The sequence below is a fragment of the Cervus elaphus genome, chromosome 11 (genome assembly GCF_910594005.1).
Source record: "Cervus elaphus chromosome 11, mCerEla1.1, whole genome shotgun sequence".
Lineage (NCBI taxonomy): Eukaryota > Metazoa > Chordata > Mammalia > Artiodactyla > Cervidae > Cervus > Cervus elaphus.
In genome coordinates this window covers 55236314-55252606 of record NC_057825.1, presented here as the reverse complement: position 1 = coordinate 55252606, position 16293 = coordinate 55236314, and the positions used below count along the sequence as shown (strand labels likewise).

The 16293-nt window shown below is 53.7% G+C and overlaps 1 protein-coding gene across 3 annotated transcripts; it reads right to left on the bottom strand.

Annotated features, from left to right (window-relative positions):
• Positions 1–8500: 8500 nt before the first annotated feature.
• SH2D6 (SH2 domain containing 6) lies at positions 8501–16071 on the bottom strand. 3 transcript variants are annotated; one of them, XM_043918055.1, is made up of 17 exons: positions 15915–16071; positions 15759–15784; positions 15332–15366; positions 14593–14663; positions 14367–14499; positions 13680–13789; positions 12824–12884; positions 12344–12366; positions 11887–11947; positions 11428–11506; positions 11243–11273; positions 11088–11112; positions 10831–10908; positions 10602–10657; positions 10267–10350; positions 9963–10121; positions 8501–9193 (listed from the first exon to the last, which is right to left on the bottom strand). In XM_043918055.1, the coding sequence occupies exons 1-17, from the start codon at positions 15915–15917 to the stop codon at positions 9038–9040; spliced, it is 1191 nt and encodes a 396-aa protein (XP_043773990.1). In that variant the 5' UTR covers positions 15918–16071; the 3' UTR covers positions 8501–9037. The 3 variants fall into 3 exon arrangements, with proteins under 3 accessions (XP_043773990.1, XP_043773991.1, XP_043773992.1); XM_043918056.1 differs by lacking the exon at positions 10831–10908; XM_043918057.1 differs by lacking the exon at positions 10831–10908 and having other exon boundaries at positions 10602–10630.
• Positions 16072–16293: the final 222 nt, after the last annotated feature.

Genomic DNA, 16293 nt, shown 5'->3' with positions numbered 1-16293 from the left:
CCAGAGCAGAGACACAGGCGGGAGCAAGAACATAAGAGCTCGTGGGGGGCCTGGATCAGCCCTAACTTAGTGCTCCTTGTCTCTTCTGGACCTGGTTTCCAAGTCTCTCTTTCTCAATTCCTTTCTCTCTCCAGGCCTTATCTCCCGCTGACGTGGTGCTAGAGTGAAAAACAAACATGCCTCCTCCTGCCCCCTGCCATCCATCCTCCTCACCTCCCATCCCCCCAATCACAGACCTCTCTGCCCTCCTGGGGTCTTAATCTCCTCATCTACACAATGAGGACACAGGACAAGGTGGGCTACAGCTCCCAGTTCAGGTGTCTAGGACGTCATCCTCCAGCCAGAACTTGTTTCTTATGATGTTCTTCCCTTCTCAGCCCACTTCTCAGGCCTTGTTCTTGGTTTTTCTGCTCCTCGTCTTCTGTCCTTCTAATTTGATTCCCTCATTATCTCGGGGTGGACATGAGGCTCTTCAAAACTCACATTTGCCTGTAACAAACTCTGTCTCCTGGGTTATCATGTCATCCACAGACTGCACTGAAGATGGGGCGCTTCTCCCCTAGGAGCACAAGGAAAGCTCAGCAGGAGGTCAAACCCGGTGGGGCTGAGCAGGGTGGGCTGGTGAGGAGATAGAGGGGGCGGGGGAGGCAGGCCAGGCGGTGACAGAGACACAATCCCAGGCAGTGTGTACTTGGCCCCAGGCCTGGGGAAGCTGGGACTATCTAAGTTGGAAAAGCCCTTGGAAGTTATCTAGGCCAACCTCCCTGCTCCTCCCACCCCATTTTAAAGATAATAATATATAATGCGTTAATCACTCAGTCATGTCCGACTCTTTGTATCCCCATGGATTGTAGCCCACCAGACTCCTCTGTCCATGGAATTTTCCAGGCAAGAATATTGGAGTGGGTTGTCATTTCCTACTCTAAAAATCAAGTGACTGGAAAGAAAGTATAATTTAATACCAAACAAAGAAAGAGAAGCTTGATTTTTCTTAAAAGGTGGTCCATTAAATTGTTCTGCTTCATTGAATATGTGGATACAACGAACTGTGGAAAATTCTTAAAGAGACGGAGATACCAGACCACCTTACCTGCCTCCTGAGAAATCTGTATGCAGGTCAAAAAACAACAGTTAGAACCAGACATGGAACAACAGACTGGTTCCAAATTGGGAAAGGAGTAGACAAGGCTGTATATTGTCACCCTGCTTATTCAACTTATATGCAGAGTACATCATGCAAAATGCCGGGCTGGATGAAGCACAAGCTGGAATCAAGATTGCCGGGAGAAATATCAACAACCTCAGATATGCAGATGATACCACCCTTATGGCAGAAAGTGAAGAGGAACTAAGGAGCCTCTTTATGAAAGTGAAAGAGGAGAGTGAAAAAACTGGCTTAAAACTCAACATTCAAAAAACTAAGATCGTGGCCCCTGGTCCCATCACTTCATGGCAAATAGATGGGGAAACAATGGAAACAGTGACAAACTTTATTTTCTTGGACTCCAAAATATCTGCAGATGGTGACTGCAGCCATGAAATTAAAAGACGTTTGCTCCTTAGAAGGAAAGCAATGATCAACCTAGATAGCATATTAAAAAGCAGAGACATCACTTTGCCAACAAAGGTCCATCTAGTCAAGGCTATGGTTTTTCCAGTAGTCAAATACAGATGTGAGAGTTGGACCATAAAGAAGGCTGAGTGCCAAAGAATTGATGCTTTGGAACTGTAGTGCTGGAGAAGACTCTTGAGAGTCACCTGGACAGCAAAGAGATCAAATCAGTCAATCCTAAAGGAAATCAACCCTGAATATTGATGCTGAAGCTGAAGCTCCAATACTTTGGCCACCTGACTTGATGAGCCAACTCATTGGAAAAGACCCTGATGCTGGGAAAGATTAAAGGCAAAGCAGAAGTGGGCAGCAGAGGATGAAATGGTTAGACAGCATCACCAACTCAATCAATGGCCATGAATTTGAGCAATCTCTGGGAGATAGTGGAGGACAGAGGAGGCTGGCAGATTGCAGTCCTTGGGGTCACAAAGAGTCGGACATGACTTAGCCACTCAACAAAGACAACAACAATTAAATGGAATCATTTTGCTTCAGGAAGAACTCACTTCTCAGGTGGTGTTTTTCTCCTTTTTTGTCACCCACTTGTGACATCCTCATCATGGTCCGTGGGTGTCTGAAAACCAGACTTTCCTGAAATCCTTCTGTTCCCAACGCCCCTCTCTCTACTCCATTAGATTTGCACAGTAGAGAAAGGAAACATCTGAGAAAACTTAAAAACACTTCCAAAATGATTTCAGCAGGAATTCCCTGGGTGTCCAATGGTTAGGACTCCGTGCTTTCACTGCGGCGGGTCTGGGTTCAATCCCTGGTCAGGGAACTAAGACCCTGCCAGCTGTGAAGCCAAAACAAAATAAATAAGAAATAGATAAATAAGGAGGTTTTTTTTTTTTTTTTTTTTTTTAATGAGCTCAATATCTGCATGAAAGTGTTAGTTGCTCAGTTGTGTCTGACTCTTTGTGACCCCATGGACTATGGCCTCTGTCCATGGAATTCTCCAGACAAGAATACTGGAGTGGGTAGCCAGTATTACCAAGAGGAGGGGGATAGGAAACCTAGGTGGGCAGAGAGAACATTATAATACCAATGATGCCTAAAGGTCACATGTGTATGTATGTGTGTGTTGAGGAAACAAGTCAGGGAGCCCCTGAAAATGGAGCATGCAGTTAGGAATGCAACCAGGCTTGACCTATATTCACAGTTGAAAGTGAAGTAAAAGTGTTAGTTGCTCAGTTTCCAACTTTTTGTGATCTCATGGACATTAGCCCGCCAGACTCCTCTGCCCATGGAATTCTCCAGGCACGAATACTGGAGTAAGTTGCTATTCCCTTCTCCAGAAGATCTTCCAAACCCAGGGATTGAACCCAGGTCTCCTGCATTTCAGGCAGATTCTTTACCATCTGAGCCACCGGGGAAGCCCATATTCACTGTTGGGACTGTTATTAGGTACCAATCATTTGACTCTAGTACACGTCAGGGTGTGTTAGGCTAAGTATACGTTAGATAGATAGATAGATAAAATTTCTTACTCTCACAACTCTAAAAAGTAGGTATTAATTGCCCCATTTTAGAAGTAAAGAGACCAAGGTTAAGGTCACACAGACATAAAGCAACTGAACCTGATTCAAAGTCAGGTCCTTTAGCCCCCAGATCCCATGTTTTTTCCCAGGGATCAGACTGCCTCTTTATTTATTTATTTATGACCGTGCTGCATGTCTTGAGGGATCTTAGTTCCCCAGGGACTGAACCCAGGCCCTCAGCAGTGAAAGCAGCAAGTCCTAACCACTGGACCACCAGGGAATTCCCAGAGTGCCTCTTTAGAAACCAAAGTGAAAAAGCATGCTGGCGGGTTGCACAGAACACATTCTGAGCCCCACAGTGTGGTCTTGTGTGGGAGCAGCCACACTTTCAGGCCCTCCCCAGCTGCAAGCCTGCATGCCATAACCCTGTGCCCTATTGGCCCTTCCAGGCCACTAAAGACAGCAAAGCACTCTGGGTAATCCACAAACTTCTTCACCAAATGGCATTTCTCCAAGACTTGATCCCCCAGTTGGTGACCATGCTTAGAATTTTCTAGAGTCTAGTTCACTGGATGAGGGGAAGTGGAATGGGGGTGTTTGGAGGGTGACTGCCATGGTGAAAAACAAGGGGTGTCACCTCTCATCCGGATCACAGAAATATGTGCAGCCACAAACTGTTCTCTCTGCATCTGTGCTGCCCTCAAACCCACTCAGCACTTCACAGCTGAAGCGATCCTCCCAAAATACCATCCCTCCAGCACCCTCATCCCCCAGCTCAGAGCCTCAGTGGCTCCCCTTTGCTCACACTCATTACGGAGGACCCAGCTGCGACCACTTTCTCCAGATTTCTCTCTCACCACTGCCCCTCACACTTGGGAAGTTAAGAGACATAGAACAATTGCATAGCCATGAACTATATGTGGCTATCTGAATTTAAATTAATTAAACATTAATTACATTATAGGGAATTCCTTGGCAGTCCAGTGATTAGGACTCTGTGCTGTCACTGCCATGGCCTAGGTTCAATCCCTGGTTGGGGAACTAAGATCCCACAAGCCACATGGCACAGCCAACACCCCCCCCCCCCCGGCCAAAAAAAAAAAAAATTGAGAAAAAGTTAATTACACTATTGTTAAAAATTCAGCTCCTCGGTCACTGGCACATTTCAAGTGCTATGGTGGCTAATGGCTTCTGTAGTGGACAATGCAACTATAGAATATTCATATCATCACAGAATGTTCTATTGGAAAACACTAGGTTAGATTTTCCTCTTACAAAGGAAGCCCTGACAAGGAACATTATGAGCTTCAGAGAGATCCAGAGTAGACTTGACCTATTCAGTGACTCTCTCAAGAAATATTTGGCACCTGCTGTATCCCAGGTCCTGGATACACAATAGTGGGCAGTTGTGGCAGTTGGTCCTTTCCTGGGAGCGAAAAGGCACTTGCTTGTGATGTATTAGGTGCCCAAGCCCGGGCTGGGGCAGCCAGGAAGGCTTCCTGGAGAAGGGGACATTTAAGCACAATCTGCAGTCTGAGGAGGCACCAGTGAGGCTGAGCTGCTCTCCAGATAGTGTTCTTTTAGGCCCTCTGGATCTTTTGTCACAGATTGTCCCCACTGCCTGGACTGCTCCCTCCTCTTTTTCCCCAGGGAGGGAAGGAGTGAAATTAGTTCCCTCAGCTGGGACCAAGTAGAGTCTCTTTGAGCCACTAACTGCTAAGCTCTTTTCTGTGGCCTCTACTCTCCTCCTACAGGCCAAGTGGCTTCAGAGCTAGGTAAATTCAGGACTTGGTGAAAAACAACAACAACAACAACAACAACAAACCAGGCACTAGGGTGGAGGACTCCTCCTGAGAAGTCAAACCTGCATATCTGGTGAGGGATGCACGAGTCTGTATGTGTTGCCGAACTCAGGTTCAGCTGCTCACCACTCAGAAGCCAATAATTTGAGAGGCAAGTGTCAGTGAAAGGAAAGGTGCTTTAATCAGAGAAGCCGGCAATCTGGAGAGAAGGTGGACTTGTGTACTGACACCAGCTGTGAAGATTCTGCTCAGCCATACCAGTTTTGTTTTTGTTTTGTTTTTTTTCCATACCAGTTTTTAAAAGGAAAAATTGGTGGGAAGAATCTCAGTGAATCATCTAGACATGAGGTTGGGTTCTCCATCATTCTCCATTGTGTACAGACTGGCTGACTTTGTCTTCAGATGCTATCTTGCCTGCATGATATGATCTGCCTGCAGGATTACTAAGTGGGTTATCAGGGGTAGACAGCGACTCATTTTGTTTTTTAATTTATTTGGCTGCAATGGGTCTTAGTTGCAGCATGCAAGATGTAGTTCCCTGACCAGGAATGGAACCCTCACCCCTTGCATTGCCAGCGAGGAATCTTAACCATGGACCACCATGGAGGTCCCCACAGAACTACTCATTTTTTAACTGCTTAATTTTTCATTCTTACTTATTTTCATTTATGAAAAGAATCAACAGTTTAGACAAGGCTTGGGCTTCCCAGGTAGTGTGGTAGTGGTAAAGAACCCACCTGCCAATGCAGTAGACTTAAGAGACACAGATTCGGTGCATGGAGGAAGAAATGAAAACTCACTCCAACATTCTTGCCTGGGAAATCCCATGGACAGAGAAGCCTGGCAGGACACGACTGAAGTGACTTGGCAAGTATGGAGTGCATTCAGGAGAGCTAAGTCAGGAGTAAGTTTCTTTTTTTTTTTTTTTCTGTATCCCGCCCCTCCCTCCCCCAGCTGAGCCCACCAGGAGTAAGTTTCAATTGCTTAGTGATCTCATTCTTATAATTGGGTTCTGTTAGAGAGGAACAGAAGTGGGCCAACAGGAAAGGGGTGAAAGAGCTTTCAATTCCCCACTGCCAAACATCATTTCATATCTTAGGGACTAGAGGGCAAAGATCCATCTTCTGTAACTTCTTTATGCTGATAATGGGCACAGTATTTATTCTCAGAGTGGAAAATGTTAACATGGGTCTGTAGCCTGTCTTTGTTGGCAATTTTAGTTGCCTGCTGACATATATGGGCAGAGTAAACTACAGTCAGTTTGATGCCCACAAAGATATAGGTTATTTTGAGAGATGTATGTTAATCCCATTCTCGTGAGGCCAGTTCTTAAACCTGTGCTAGCCATGGATTCAGTACTGCTCAAGACGGAGCAGCTTATGTCATGGCTACAGTCTGTTCATTATGCAGTTAGGGTTTTTTCCCTCTGTTGGCAGTTATAATATCTGTAAAACAACTCAGGAACGTGCATCAGACACTGAGTCTGTGACTCTATTGTCCTCATCAGTAACTGCTTGGTTTGGTCCAGGGAGAGGGGTGAGGGAAGGGTGGGGCCACTGCAGGGTTCTAATAGATTCCATTAGTATCCTGAGGCCCACCCTAAGGTGGGTCCCCACCCTGTCCAGCCCTGAGTTCCTGCCTGAGTCAGCCTGGGTAAAGTGTAGGGAGCGGCCACTCCCATCCACAGTCTGGAGGGAGCCAGGGCTAGCTAACGGAGCAGAGGGAGGCTCACTTGGAGATCCTATTGTAACAGGAGGGAGAGGGGCAGGGCACAGTTTTTGAAAGAGTGACAGCCCAAGAACACAACGTAAACCAATTAGAATCAAATGGGACCAAGATGGCAGACAAGACTAGACCTTAACCCTCAATCAGCAAGTGAAATGACACACCCAGAGGTGCCATGACAGTTTCAACGCACTGTCAGGACTAAGGAGTGGGCGGTGGCCCAAATCGTGGAAATCTCTGCCCCTTCCCAAATATAGTTGGAATAATCCTCCCACTCATTAACATATGAAATGAAGACCGCTTATAAAAACTAACCACGCCCCATTTGGCTGCTGCACCCCCCCCCCCCTTTGCCATGGCCTACACTCTGTGGAGTGTGCCTCTCTCTGTAACTGAATAAATTCATTTCTCACCTATCACTTTGTCTCTCGCTGAATTCCTTCTGCCATGCGACATGAAGAACCGGAGCTTCATTAGGTCCTAAAACCAGGTACTGTGGGTTTTGGCTGGGTTAGAGTCCCAGCCATATGGGTTCAAGTCCCAAGCAGCGTTTTGTCTGGGTTCAAGTCCCAAGCAAGGTTTTGACTGGGTTTGAGTCCCAGCCACGTGAGTTCAAGTCCCAATCTGTGGCAAAAGGTTTCACTATTATTCCCCTGCTCTACTAGAGCCCAGCTGCTAGTCCCCTCCCCACATGGATGCGCAGCAGCACCCACCCCTACCTCAGCCTGCGCCCTCTGCCCATCCTGCTCCTCCTCCTGGTGCCCTGGGCGGAAATTACATCCGTGCCTAGTGAACACTGAAAGTGGCAGTTCACTGACCCGAATTCACACGCGTGTTTTTGAGGGGAAAGAAGGGTCAGAGTGCAGCCCATTAAGCCCTGCACGGTCCTCATCTTCCACATGGTCCACCTCACTCAAACCTCCCAACCATGGGGTAACTGGTAGGGAGGATTATCTTCACTTCCGTTACAGGAATTAAGGGTGGGAGGGGAAATTTGCCAGAGCCAGCTGTGGTGAAGGCAACAACGCTTTCCTGGACGCCTAGCCTGGGCCCCCGGAGCGGCCACCCAGCCTCGCGTGTTTGCATTTCACCCGCGTGCCCTCCTTCACCAGCTCCCCCTGGCTCCCGCCCCGGAGCCCCAGCCTTGGGGGGGGCGGGGACGGGCGGGAGAGCTGGGATCAGGGGGTCCCCGCCCCGCCCGGGTGCGCAGGGTCAGTGGGCGCAGAGCTCGGGCTATGGCTAGGAGCAGGGGTCCGAGCCCTCCGTGCCAACCCGAGCGCCGCTGGAGACCGCTGAGCCGCCTTTTGTTTCGCGGCTTCTGCGGAGTCACGGTCACATGCACTTCCGGCACGGGGTGTTCCGGGCGCAGCGCCAGGCCCCGGGGACTTGCCCGCCCCTCGGCCCAGCCCGCGCGAGGCTGCCCTTCTTCGCTCTCCGGCCCGCCCGCGGGCCGCCGGCTTATCTCAGAGCCTGCATCCCTGGAGCCTCCCTCCCGGGGGCGTGCCTGTGGGCAGCTCAGCTCCGATGGCCTCTTGTCTTCTCCGAACAACACGTGGATCCTTCCATGGCGGCCTGGCGCGGTCCATACCCAGATGTTTCCTGGGGTCCGCCCGTCTGCCCCACCCCAGACAACACCGAGCGCGCAAAATCCGGCGCATCCCTCCCCGATGGAACGCTAGGCGGTAAATGAGTGGTGGACAAGTACTGAGCTCTGTTCTCGTCATTTAATGGGGGTGGCCGAGCAGCACCGAGCCTTTCTCTTGCCACAACCCTGACTCCCGCAAACGAAAAGAAACAAAACTCAGCCCACCCAGGGCGGCCGCCACAGACCATCTAAGGGCCAAAACCCCAGCCAGGGGGCAGAAAAGGGGCTGGCCCTTCTGGCCTGGCCACTACTGCTCTAGCACTCCCAGGCCCAGGCTGTGCCCTGGGACACTTGAGAACCGTGGCGCCTCACGGAAGAGGCCGTCTCTGCTTCGCTCAACAGAATTCAAGAATTCATTCAACAAATATTTATTGAAAGCAAAACTATGTGCAGTGCCATCAAGTCTCTCCCAGAGGCCAACTCCCTGTTAAACCTCTTATAAAATGCCGGTGGATTCTCCTTGTGTTCAAGCAGGACTGCCCAGACTCTCCCGTGAGGTTCAGCTTCCCCCAGAAGGGCTTCATTCAGAGCAGCTTGGGAGGCCATGCCTGGGGGCTGCAAACCGGGGCCCTGCCTGTCCCCTGCTTCCCAATGGAGGGGGGAGCAGAGTAGCAGTTCCAGGCTTTGGGTGAGGATGGAGTGGGGACTTGGGGACACTTTCTGTCTCTGGGCCATCCTTCCCAGGGGCCTGGAGGGACTGGGACAAAGGATAGGGAGTCTGGAGGGGGGGGTATGGAAAACTGGAAGAGGCGAGGGAGACAGCCCAAGGGGCAAACTATGGGGCCAGAGGTGAGGCCGCACATGTGCTGTGGCGTCCGGGCTTGGTGGGGAAGAGCAGGCAGGTGAGCTGCCGGCTGCCGCTCTGTCTGTCCAGGAGCGGTAAGGGATGCTGCGTGTAGTGCTGGACCATGGCGGCCACGGAGGAGAAGAGCTGGACAGGGAGAGGAGGGCATCAGTGAGGCTCCTGAGCCCTGTGCCAGGAGAAACTTCCTGAGGGAGCTGGGGGGCTCTGGCAAGGGCGCTTTTGGACATTTTTCTACATATTTTCCTTCCTGTTTGCCCCATGAAGCTCCACTGCATCCTGCTGCCCCATTCCAGGCCTTCCCTGTGATGGCACCAGTGAGCATTTCCCCAAACAACTCTGGGGCCTCTGCCCGGGACCTCAGGCATGGGGACCTGAGGAGTGACTGTCTCTGGTTTGCAGCCTAGCAAATGCTGGGTGCAAAGTTGAGTTCTTGGTACAGACAAGAATCTGGACTACCTGGTCCCTGCCCTCTTCCCAGCTGGGTTCATACAGGTACAAATTCCCTGACCTGAGAGCCATGGGCAGGCTGGGCCTTGCAGGAGGGGGCATCTCCTCCAGAGTAGAGTGGGCCTCTTCTCAAAGTGCAGGCTTTTGGGAAAGAGTTCAGACTTATGGCCAAGGATATTGATCACCCTTGGAGAGGATGAGATGGTTGGATGGCATCACCGACTCAATGGACATGAGTTTGAGCAAGCTCAGGGAGTTGGTGATAGACAGGAAAGCCGGGCGTGCTGCAGCCCATAGGGTTGCAAAGAGTCAGACACAACTGAGCGACTGAACTGAACTGATTGATCACCCACTCCAGAAAAAGACAAAATGTGAGGTTTTCCCCAGGGAAATGCTCCTGGCTGGGCCCAGGGGATGCTCTGCTGAGCTTCACCACTTCAGCACCCACCTCTTCATGGTTCCTGCCCTCCCGGCCCAGGGCATAGTGGCGCCCGTCAGCCAGCCGCCTGATGGGAATGTTGAAGACTCGGCCATGGAGAAGTACTGCCAGGGTGAAGGGCTGGGTGCCACGAGGGCCTGAGCTGGGGCGCACGGTGTAGGCTCCATCCTGGGGAGGAGCGCCCACCCATCAGCCTCACCTTTCCAGCTGCAGCCCCGACTCCAATCCCTGCCCAGCTGCTCCCACCTGCCAGCCACAGCCCCTGAGCAGGAGTTTCTGAGAAGGCCCCGGGGGTCTGCAGTGGGTGGCCCACCTTCTGGCATCGGAGCAGGGCGCTCTCAGCAGCATGGCGGTCACAGTTCCCTGAGTACCAAGGCTGACCCAGCAGATTGCCTTCCTGTACACACACCCAGCAGATCAGTGATATGCCAGGGCACCAGATTGGGGATGCGGAGCAGAGAACACCCTGGCGGCGTGCAATTATTTGTGTTCCTGTCGGTCTTCCCCAGGCTGAGTCCACGAAAACTCAACAAAATATGTCCTGTCTAGAGCCGCACACACACATCCAGCCCAAGAGGGCTGCTGGGTGTGGACCTGCTCCTGAGGGCCTCCCCTCTGCCCCCCAGCTCACTCGCAGCCCCTCCTCACCTGGGCAGCTGAGGTGTTCTGGGCAGCGGCTATAGAAGAAAGAGAGGTTCTCCTTTCTGCCGGAAGAAGCAGATTATAGCCCTGGGGCTGGCCAGGGATTAGACCAGGGAGGCTTTGGGCCCAGCTGCGAGGGTGGGGGAGGTTCCAGGAGGTGCGCAAAGGCTTGAAGGCCAAAGTGGGACAGCCAATGCTTCACCCCTTCCCTCCTAGGGCTCCCAGTAGGACCCACCGGCTGGGCCACGCGTGACCTCCAAGTGAGGAGTGATGTTAAGATACGGGCTGGGAGCTTCCTGATTTGGTACAGACCCTGGAAAATGCCCAGGGGGGTCCTCTCAGACCTGCTCTCAGCTGGAGTCAGAGCTGCAGGGACCCCCTCAACCAAGCAGGGTGCAGGGGGGCTGGGAGGCAGTCTGTGGCCTGCAGGGCTGTGGCTAGGGAGGGCCCCACCTGAGTGCCTGGGTCCATGCTGGCAATGCCCATACTCACCTTCAGAGGTGGCCTTTGATGCTCCCTAGAACACAGAACGTTGAGTCAGGACAGCTCCTTTGGGCAGGAAGTTCCACTCTGAGCCTCCCTCTCCCCCTCACTCCCAGCTGACCTCTGCCCCCCGCCCCAACTCCACCCCAACCCCAGCCTCTTACATTCTGAGCTTCTTGGGGGGTTATGGTGGGCCTGTGGGGAGCAAATGGGAAACAAGGGCTCAGGGCCTTTACCTCCTTCAAAAGAAAATGTTCAGTGACCCCAGAGATCTCAGGGTCAAGGCTGGGGAAGCCTGGGTTGGCCATTCCACCCCCACCCCCCACACACACAAACTTGGGGCACTCACCTGGACCCCACGGATATCCTTGGTAGGGGGACTGGGGCTGTCAGGACTGGGGAGCTCAGAGTCTGAGTAAAGGCCGGGGCTAAAACAGCAGGGCTGAGCATCAAGCAGGGAACTCCGGGAGGCTGGGCGGGGCTGGGGGGCAGCTGCAGAGTCTTCTCTGCTTCTCTGCAGCCTGAGCTTTGGGGAGTCTGTCCAACCAGGCAGCGCGCTGTCCTGGCCACACAATTGGGAAGCCCCCACAGCCCCTGCTCTAAGGGGGTCCCCTCCTTGGCAGACACGGTGTAGGTCATTCTAGACCAGAGGCATCTGAGTGTGTGTGTGTTTGAAGGCAGATAACGTGTGGCTGGGGTTACTGAGAGAGGATGGGGCAGACAATGGAGCTGGAAGACTGTGCTGTGCTGCTGGCGGGCAGCCGAGGGCCTCAGGGCAGGGCGGGCCAGGGTGGAGGGAGGGCTTCACCTGGACTGCGCTCACACTCCACATAGATGTCCTCATCGGGCTCCTTCGCAGGGCCTGGCACCTAAGATAGGGAGGGAGTATGGTACCCAGGGTTTGAGCAGTGAGTGGGAAGGAGGACGAAGCCATCACTTGGGGGAGCTATTGGTGCCTCAACCCCTCCATCCCCCATCCTAAGTGGAACCGGAATGACTAAAAGTGCTCCTTTGCCCGGAAGAGGGCACCCATGAGCACCTCCTTCCCATCCTGGGCTCAGAGAGCCTGAGAGTCCAGGATGAGCTCTGGGCAGACACCTCCCCAGGACACTGGCTGATGCCCTGCCAGAGCCTCTGGCCCAAGGGGAAGGGTCCTGCTCCAGGCCTTTTCCCCTGGTTTTAGGGATGTTTCCTGGCCCTCCCACCCCACTCCACGACCACCAACAACTTCCTAGCCACAAGTCCTAGAGTGAGGGGCCACTCACCGCTCGGGCCGGTTCACTCAGCTCTGGTAGGAAAAGGAGAGACCCACCAGTCAGGAGCAGCAAGGAGAAAAGAATTCAGTGAAACTTAGGCTGGAAGAGCAGAGCTTCCTTGGAGCTTCTCTGAGGGGATCCTCAGAGGCAGCTTTGAAGTCCCAGGAGAAAGCCCTCCTCACCCCTAATCGCCTTACTTCATACCCCAGGGTGCACCTCACCTGACCCAGAGACCTCAGAAGGTGCCCAAGGGGCCGAGGGAGTCAGGGACTCTGAGTGAGGGCCTCAGCCTCCTCCCAAACTGCCTGCCCTAGGGGGATCAGCAGGTAAAAGTGACGCGAACAACTGGGGGGATGCAGCGACTGGGCAAAGCGTGAGACCAGCGTGAGGCCAGCTCCACTCTTCCCCGTAACCTCAGGGAAGCCAGGATTCCCCTTCTCAGGGCAGGGAATGGGTGGGCCTTGGAACAAGACTGGCCATCTCTATTACCTCGCCTTCCAAAGGGCCAGCTCTGCTTCAGGGCCTCCAGTGGGCTCAGCGCTGCCTTGGGCTGTGGGCATAATGCGGTGGCGTAAGGGAGAACAGGGGTCAGGGAGCAGCAGCATCAGGAGGGCAAGACTAGCAGGGTGGGATGCAGAAGGACTGTGTATATCTGTGCAGCTTAAAAAAAAAATACCCGACTCTTCTGACCCCGTGGACTGGCCCACCAGGCTTCTCTGTCCATAGAATTCTCCAGGCAAAAATACTGGAGTGGGTTGCCATGCCCTCCTTCAGGGGATCTTCCCAACCCAGGAACTGAAGCCAGGCCTCCTGCATTGACAGGCAGATTCTTTACCTATGGAGCTACCAGGAAAGCTCCTGCCCCAAAAAACTACAACACAAGTGTTAATGTGCAAAGGAGGCGGCTCTCCTCTTTGCCTCTGTTCTGTGGCTTTCTTTGTTGTGAACCTCTTTTTATTCCCATACAATATAGGATGAAAGTGGCAGCTCTCAAAGCCCACACCCGGGATCATGGAGGGATGACAGCTGGCAGTGATTGGCAGCTGAGCGAAGGCTTTCTTCACTCCACAGGCGGGGGTGGGGGTGGGGGGGTCCTGAGGAGCCCTCAGCTTCTAGAGGTAGCAGAGCTTCAGCGCACTCACCCACCACTACTCCCCACTCCCGGCCCAGGCGAGAAGGCTGTCTTAGGTGATGCTGATGGGGAGGGTGCAAGGACCAGACCAGGCAGGTGGGAGGAGCCACTCTCAACAGGGCTCTGGCTTCCAATGCAGCTAATTTTTCAGGGGCCTCTTGAATGCAGATGTAGGGGAATCTTGCATATGGGATGCCTCTTAGATTTACTCACTGGAAAATGGTATGCTGGGGTGGGGCGGGCAGGGAGGCTTTGTACCATCTCCGGCTGGGGCTGTGGTGGTGGCAGTGGTGATGTGGGAGGGCCCAGGGGAGCCGAGTGATCTGGAAAACACTCCAACATTGTGACTCCGTGGGCTCCTCCCACGTAGGTTCCTGTTTTCCTCTGGCCCCCTCACCCAGTCTCTATTCCCTCCTCCCTTCCTCCCTCCCTTCCCTTGCTCTCTGGCTTCCCGACTGCCCCGTCGCCATGGCAACTGGAGGTGGCCAGCTTCCCTGCCCCCACCCGACCGAGCTGGGAGCTGTGGGGGTGGGATGCCAGCAGCGACTGGGACTCTCCTGGCATCCCTACCCTCGCTCCAAGTTGTACTGGGATCTCGGAGGGGGGTCGTCAGGCCCCAGGGACCCTGGCAGGCCTCCTGCTTTCCCGCTGTTGCCGTGGTTACACTGCCCCTCCAGGCTTGTCACCCCTTCCCACTCATCCTTCCTCTCCCCTCCTCCCTCCCTTCCTCCATCCCTCTCTGCCCAGCCAAGAGGCCTCAGTGACTGCCAGCTGAGACCTCCCCTCACTGCCCCAGGCCAAACAGAAGGGGACGAAGCAAAACCTGGGCCTTCTCCCCTTGTGGGGACCCTCCCGTTCTGCCTGATCCCCACCTCTCTGCCTCAACTTCCCAGCCCTCACCCAAGTACAAAGAGTCCTCCTCAATGCCAGAAAGTTGGGCAGGGGCGAGGTGGCGGAGCAGAGCCTCACAGGGGGGCAGCTCATATTTATCCTCCTCCTCTTCCTCCTCCTCTGGGGCTTCCGGGAGGGGATGCTGAGGACAGGAAGGATAGAAGGGATACAGGAGCAGTGGCAGCAGCCGCTGCCTCCTCCCACCCACCAGCTCCGGCTCAGCAGCTGGACTTACCCTGTGTCTCCAGGTCCTTGGGACAGACAGAGGAGATGGGCAGGGTTCATCTTTTCTCCAAGCTTGGGAGTCTGAACAGGAGACTGGTGAGACTGGCCTCATCTCCTCCCCACCCAGCCCCTCTCTAGTATAAAGACTTGCTCTCTCTCCCAGATATAATAAACTGTCTGCAGTTTTCCAGAGGCCTCAAAGGAACCATTCATGATGGGCTTTTCCAACACTGCAGTAAGACCAGTGAGGCATTTTGGAGATAAGGGGCTCTAACGGCCTGTTCCACTGATGCCTGTCCTCCACCCCATGTGTGCGTGCGTGCCAAGTCACTTCAGTTGTCTGACTCCTTGTGACCCCCAAGGATTGTAGCCCACCAGGCTCTTCTGTCCATGGCAAGAATACTGGAGTGGGCTGCCATGCCCTCCTCTCCAGGAGATCTTCCCGATCCAGGAATGAAACCCATGACTCCAGCACTGGCAGGCAGGTTCTTTACCACTAGTGCCACCTGGGAAGCCTGCCAGTCCTCCACCCCATGCAGCTCTAATTGTGAACCAGACAGATGAAAGAGCTAGGCCCAGTAACTTAGAAGTGCTGAACTATAATGGGCAGGAGGTATCCAGAACCCCCAGGACAGACTCTGAAGGGACCCCTGCACATCCCAGGCTACAGTCCATGGGGTCACAAGAGCCAGACACAACTGAGTGCACACACATGCACACACTACACATCTGGGGGGGTGATCACTTACTTGCACATCTTGGAGGCGGAAGCGGTGGCCCCGACCTGCAATTGGACTCTAGTCAGCTCTGCCCAAGGGGCCCTGAGTTTGTGTCAGCCAGACCTCACACACCCCAGGAACATTCACAGACATGGCAGCGTGAATGGCGCCCCCTGGAGTTGTGCAACAGCAGCCTGGGACGAGTGAAGTGGGAGGAAGAGTCTGGGGGCAGAGCTCATACCCCTGGGTGCACAGCTTGAGGAATTGCTGCTCCTGGGAAGCTGGCAGCAGGGGAGCCCTTGTGTTCCCTGGGCAGTGGAGGCACATGAATGATCTCGCTGGGCATGGAAGGACCAGGCAGAATCTGCACCACTCTAAGGATGGCTGTGCCCAGGAAAGGTGCAGCGAGGTGGAAACAAGAGGAGGGTGGAGAAAAGAGAGGAGCCCGAGGACTCACCTGGCCTTTCTTCTGCTGAGCTTCTCCTGAAAAGGGTCAGGGAGGGGAGTAAAGGGGTGATCAGTACATCTAGGATGACTCTCAGTGTCCAGAGTCCTGGGCCCCCAGGGTGGGCAGGTCTGTATATCAGGGGCTAGCCCAGAAACCAAGTCTCACCATGGCTAGGGTGAAGGAGCTCTGCCTCCCCAGAGCCCAGGTTCTACCACAAATGGCCTGGGGACAGGGGCCCTATTGTTCCTATCATTTGCATCTCCCATGCACCAGGAAGGAGGACCTGCTGTGGCCTCCAACCCCAGGCTAACTTCACCCATGCCACGCCCAGCCCTAGCTTCCCCCGCCTCCCTTTCATCGCCTCTCACAGCTGAATCTCTAGCCCCTCTGCCCCGCCCTCCCCTCAACAGGAGGAAGAACTCCCTCTTGAAAGCCCTGGCCCGCAACACTGGACCAAGGGCCCCCCCAGTTTCCAGATCAATGTTCCCCTCCTCCTAGAGTTTCAAACTCCACTCAGGATCAGCCAGCCCACACCCTTTCCCAG

Bases quoted from the DNA above. Each gene is read 5' to 3' on its own strand.
- SH2D6 (XM_043918055.1), bottom strand. The intron at 14,664-15,331 runs GTAAGTGATCAC...TCTCCTGTTCAG, and splicing joins TCCGCCTCCAAGATGTGCAA to ACTCCCAAGCTTGGAGAAAA. The intron at 11,113-11,242 runs GTAAGAGGCTGG...TCTGTGTTCTAG, and splicing joins CCCCCCAAGAAGCTCAGAAT to GGAGCATCAAAGGCCACCTC.